This window comes from Limulus polyphemus, unplaced genomic scaffold (genome assembly GCF_000517525.1).
Source record: "Limulus polyphemus unplaced genomic scaffold, Limulus_polyphemus-2.1.2 Scaffold5651, whole genome shotgun sequence".
Taxonomy (NCBI): domain Eukaryota; kingdom Metazoa; phylum Arthropoda; class Merostomata; order Xiphosura; family Limulidae; genus Limulus; species Limulus polyphemus.
The window spans coordinates 56,903-59,480 of NW_013671261.1; the positions used below are offsets into that span (position 1 = coordinate 56,903).

The 2,578-nt window shown below is 38.4% G+C and overlaps 1 protein-coding gene across 1 annotated transcript in view; it reads left to right on the forward strand.

Annotated features, from left to right (window-relative positions):
* Positions 1-2,578, forward strand: part of LOC106472838 — a gene marked incomplete at its 3' end in the record, with an annotated part of 31,121 nt that overhangs the window by 21,133 nt on the left and 7,410 nt on the right. Inside the window, 1 exon segment of the mRNA XM_022401376.1 lies at positions 1,391-1,518. Within this exon segment, the coding sequence (XP_022257084.1) occupies positions 1,391-1,518 (128 nt within the window).

Genomic DNA, 2,578 nt, shown 5'->3' on the forward strand with positions numbered 1-2,578 from the left:
GAAGGAATAGCTTTACTTGACCATCCAGGCTTGAAGGAATCACTTTACTTGACCATCCAGGCTTGAAGGAATCACTTTACTTGACCATCCAGGCTTGAAGGAATCACTTTACTTGACCATTCGGGCTCGAAGGAATCACTTTACTTGACCATCCAGGCTTGAAGGAATCACTTTACTTGACCATTCGGGCTTGAAGGAATAGCTTTACTTGACCATTCAGGCTTGAAGGAATCACTTTACTTGACCATCCAGGCTCGAAGGAATCACTTTGCTCCAACTGGTAACCTCGTAACTCCCTCCAAGATGCCACAGGAGTCCGAATGCCTACAAAGACAGTGTGCAGACGCCTTGACGAAGCTCAGTTGAGGGCTAGACGTCTTGCTGTTCATGTTCTTTTAAGCCGACAGTACAGGGAAGCACGACTGCAGTGGGCTAGAGAACACAGGAGGTGGACTGCGCAACAATGGAGGACCGTACTATTCACTGACAAATCTCGCTACTGGGTGGACTTTCTTGACAGACTCAGGAGAGTTTGGAGACGCCCTGGTGCGCGCAATTTGCCTCAGAATATCATCGAACATGATCGCTTTGGAGGAGTTATGGTGTGGGGGAGGCATTTCAATTACAGGCCGTACCAACCTTGTAATCATCGGAAATGGAAGTCTCACCAGCCTAAGATACAGAGATGAGATCCTTGCACTCATTGTTCGTCCATGTGCAGGTGCAACATGGCCAGACTTCCTGCTGTTTGATGACATGTGCGTCCACACCGTGCAAGGACAGTGACTGCCTTCCTGGAAGCTGAAAGAATTCCCAGGATGGAGTGACCAGCTAGGTCTCCTGACCTCAACTCAATAGAGCACATCTGGGAGCATCTACAGACAAGGCTACAAGCTCGTCGAGCCCCACCAAGTAATCTCTATGAATATAGGTTGTTATGACAATAAGTAAATGAGACAACACGTAAAGAAATAAGTTCATACTTAAATTAGTAATTTATCACTGGGTGAATTGTAACAGGACAATATAGGTATTTGACACTATTTTTTTTAAAAACCTTTAATCCAAATTATAGACTGTTTCTCTGAATAGTTTATTAACATAATTAAGCTATATAGGTGTATAGTAATGCGAGATTTTTTATACAACACAGACACTTTTTACGGTTAATAAAATACAGGTAGAACGTTTCAAAACAAACAAAACCTTGTGAACTAGGCTTGAACGCGTATCTTGATATTGATTGTTTACATGCTTGTAGCGCCATCTTTTGAGATATAAATATCGTAGTAAAAACTGCCAAGAGCTAACTGTTTTACATGCTAGAGAAAAACTGTTCAGTGTAATGTTTTGCATTTAACTTCTGACTTTTTTGTGTGTATTTATTTAGAAACTGTGCGATACGTTGTGAGCTTCAAGTTACAATCGTTAAAAGTAGATAATACACACTCAACCCCTGATCCTCATACTTTGAGTCCGGTCAAGTCAATGGAGTTAAAACGACATCTACAAACTGCGGTAAGTATAGACTATGTTAACTGTAGTAACTAGAAGTAACTATGTACACATCTATGTTAACTGTGGTAATCAAAATTATCTATGTACACAGTGGTGTTAACTGTAGTAACTAGAAGTAACTATGTACTCAGCTATGTTAACTCTAGTAACTAGAAATAACTATGTACACATCTATGTTAACTGTAGTAACCAGAAGTAACTGTCTACAGAGTTATGTTAACTGTGGTAACCAGAAGTAACTGTCTACAGAGTTATGTTAACTGTAGTAACTAGAAATAACTATGTACACATCTATGTTAACTGTGGTAACTAGAAATAACTATGTACACAGTGGTGTTAACTATAGTAACTAGAAGTAACTATGTACACAGTGGTGTTAACTATAGTAACTAGAAGTAACTATGTACACAGCTATGTTAACTGTAGTAACCAGAAGTAACTGTCTACGGAGTTATGTTAACTGTGGTAATCAAAATTATCTGTGTGCACAGTTGTGTTAACTGTAGTAACTAGAAGTAACTATGTACACAGCTATGTTAACTGTAGTAATCAGAAGTAACTGTCTACGGAGTTATGTTAACTGTAGTAACTAGAAGTAACTATGTACACAGCTATGTTAACTGTAGTAACTAGAAGTAACTATGTACACATCTATGTTAACTGTGGTAATCAAAATTATCTGTGTGCACAGTTGTGTCAACTGTAGTAACTAGAAGTAACTGTCTACAGAGTTATGTTAACTGTGGTAACCAGAATTATCTATGTACACAGTTGTGTTAACTGTAGTAACTAGAAGTAACTATGTACACAGCTGTGTTAACTGTAGTAACTAGAAGTAACTATGTACACAGCTATGTTAACTGTAGTAACTAGAAATAACTATGTACACAGCTATGTTAACTGTGGTAACCAAAATTATCTATGCACACAGTTGTGTTAACTGTGGTAATCATAAGTATCTATGTGCACTGTTGTGTTAACTGTAGTAACTAGAAGTAACTATGTACACAGCTGTGTTAACTGTAGTAACTAGAAGTAACTATGTACACAGCTGTGTTAA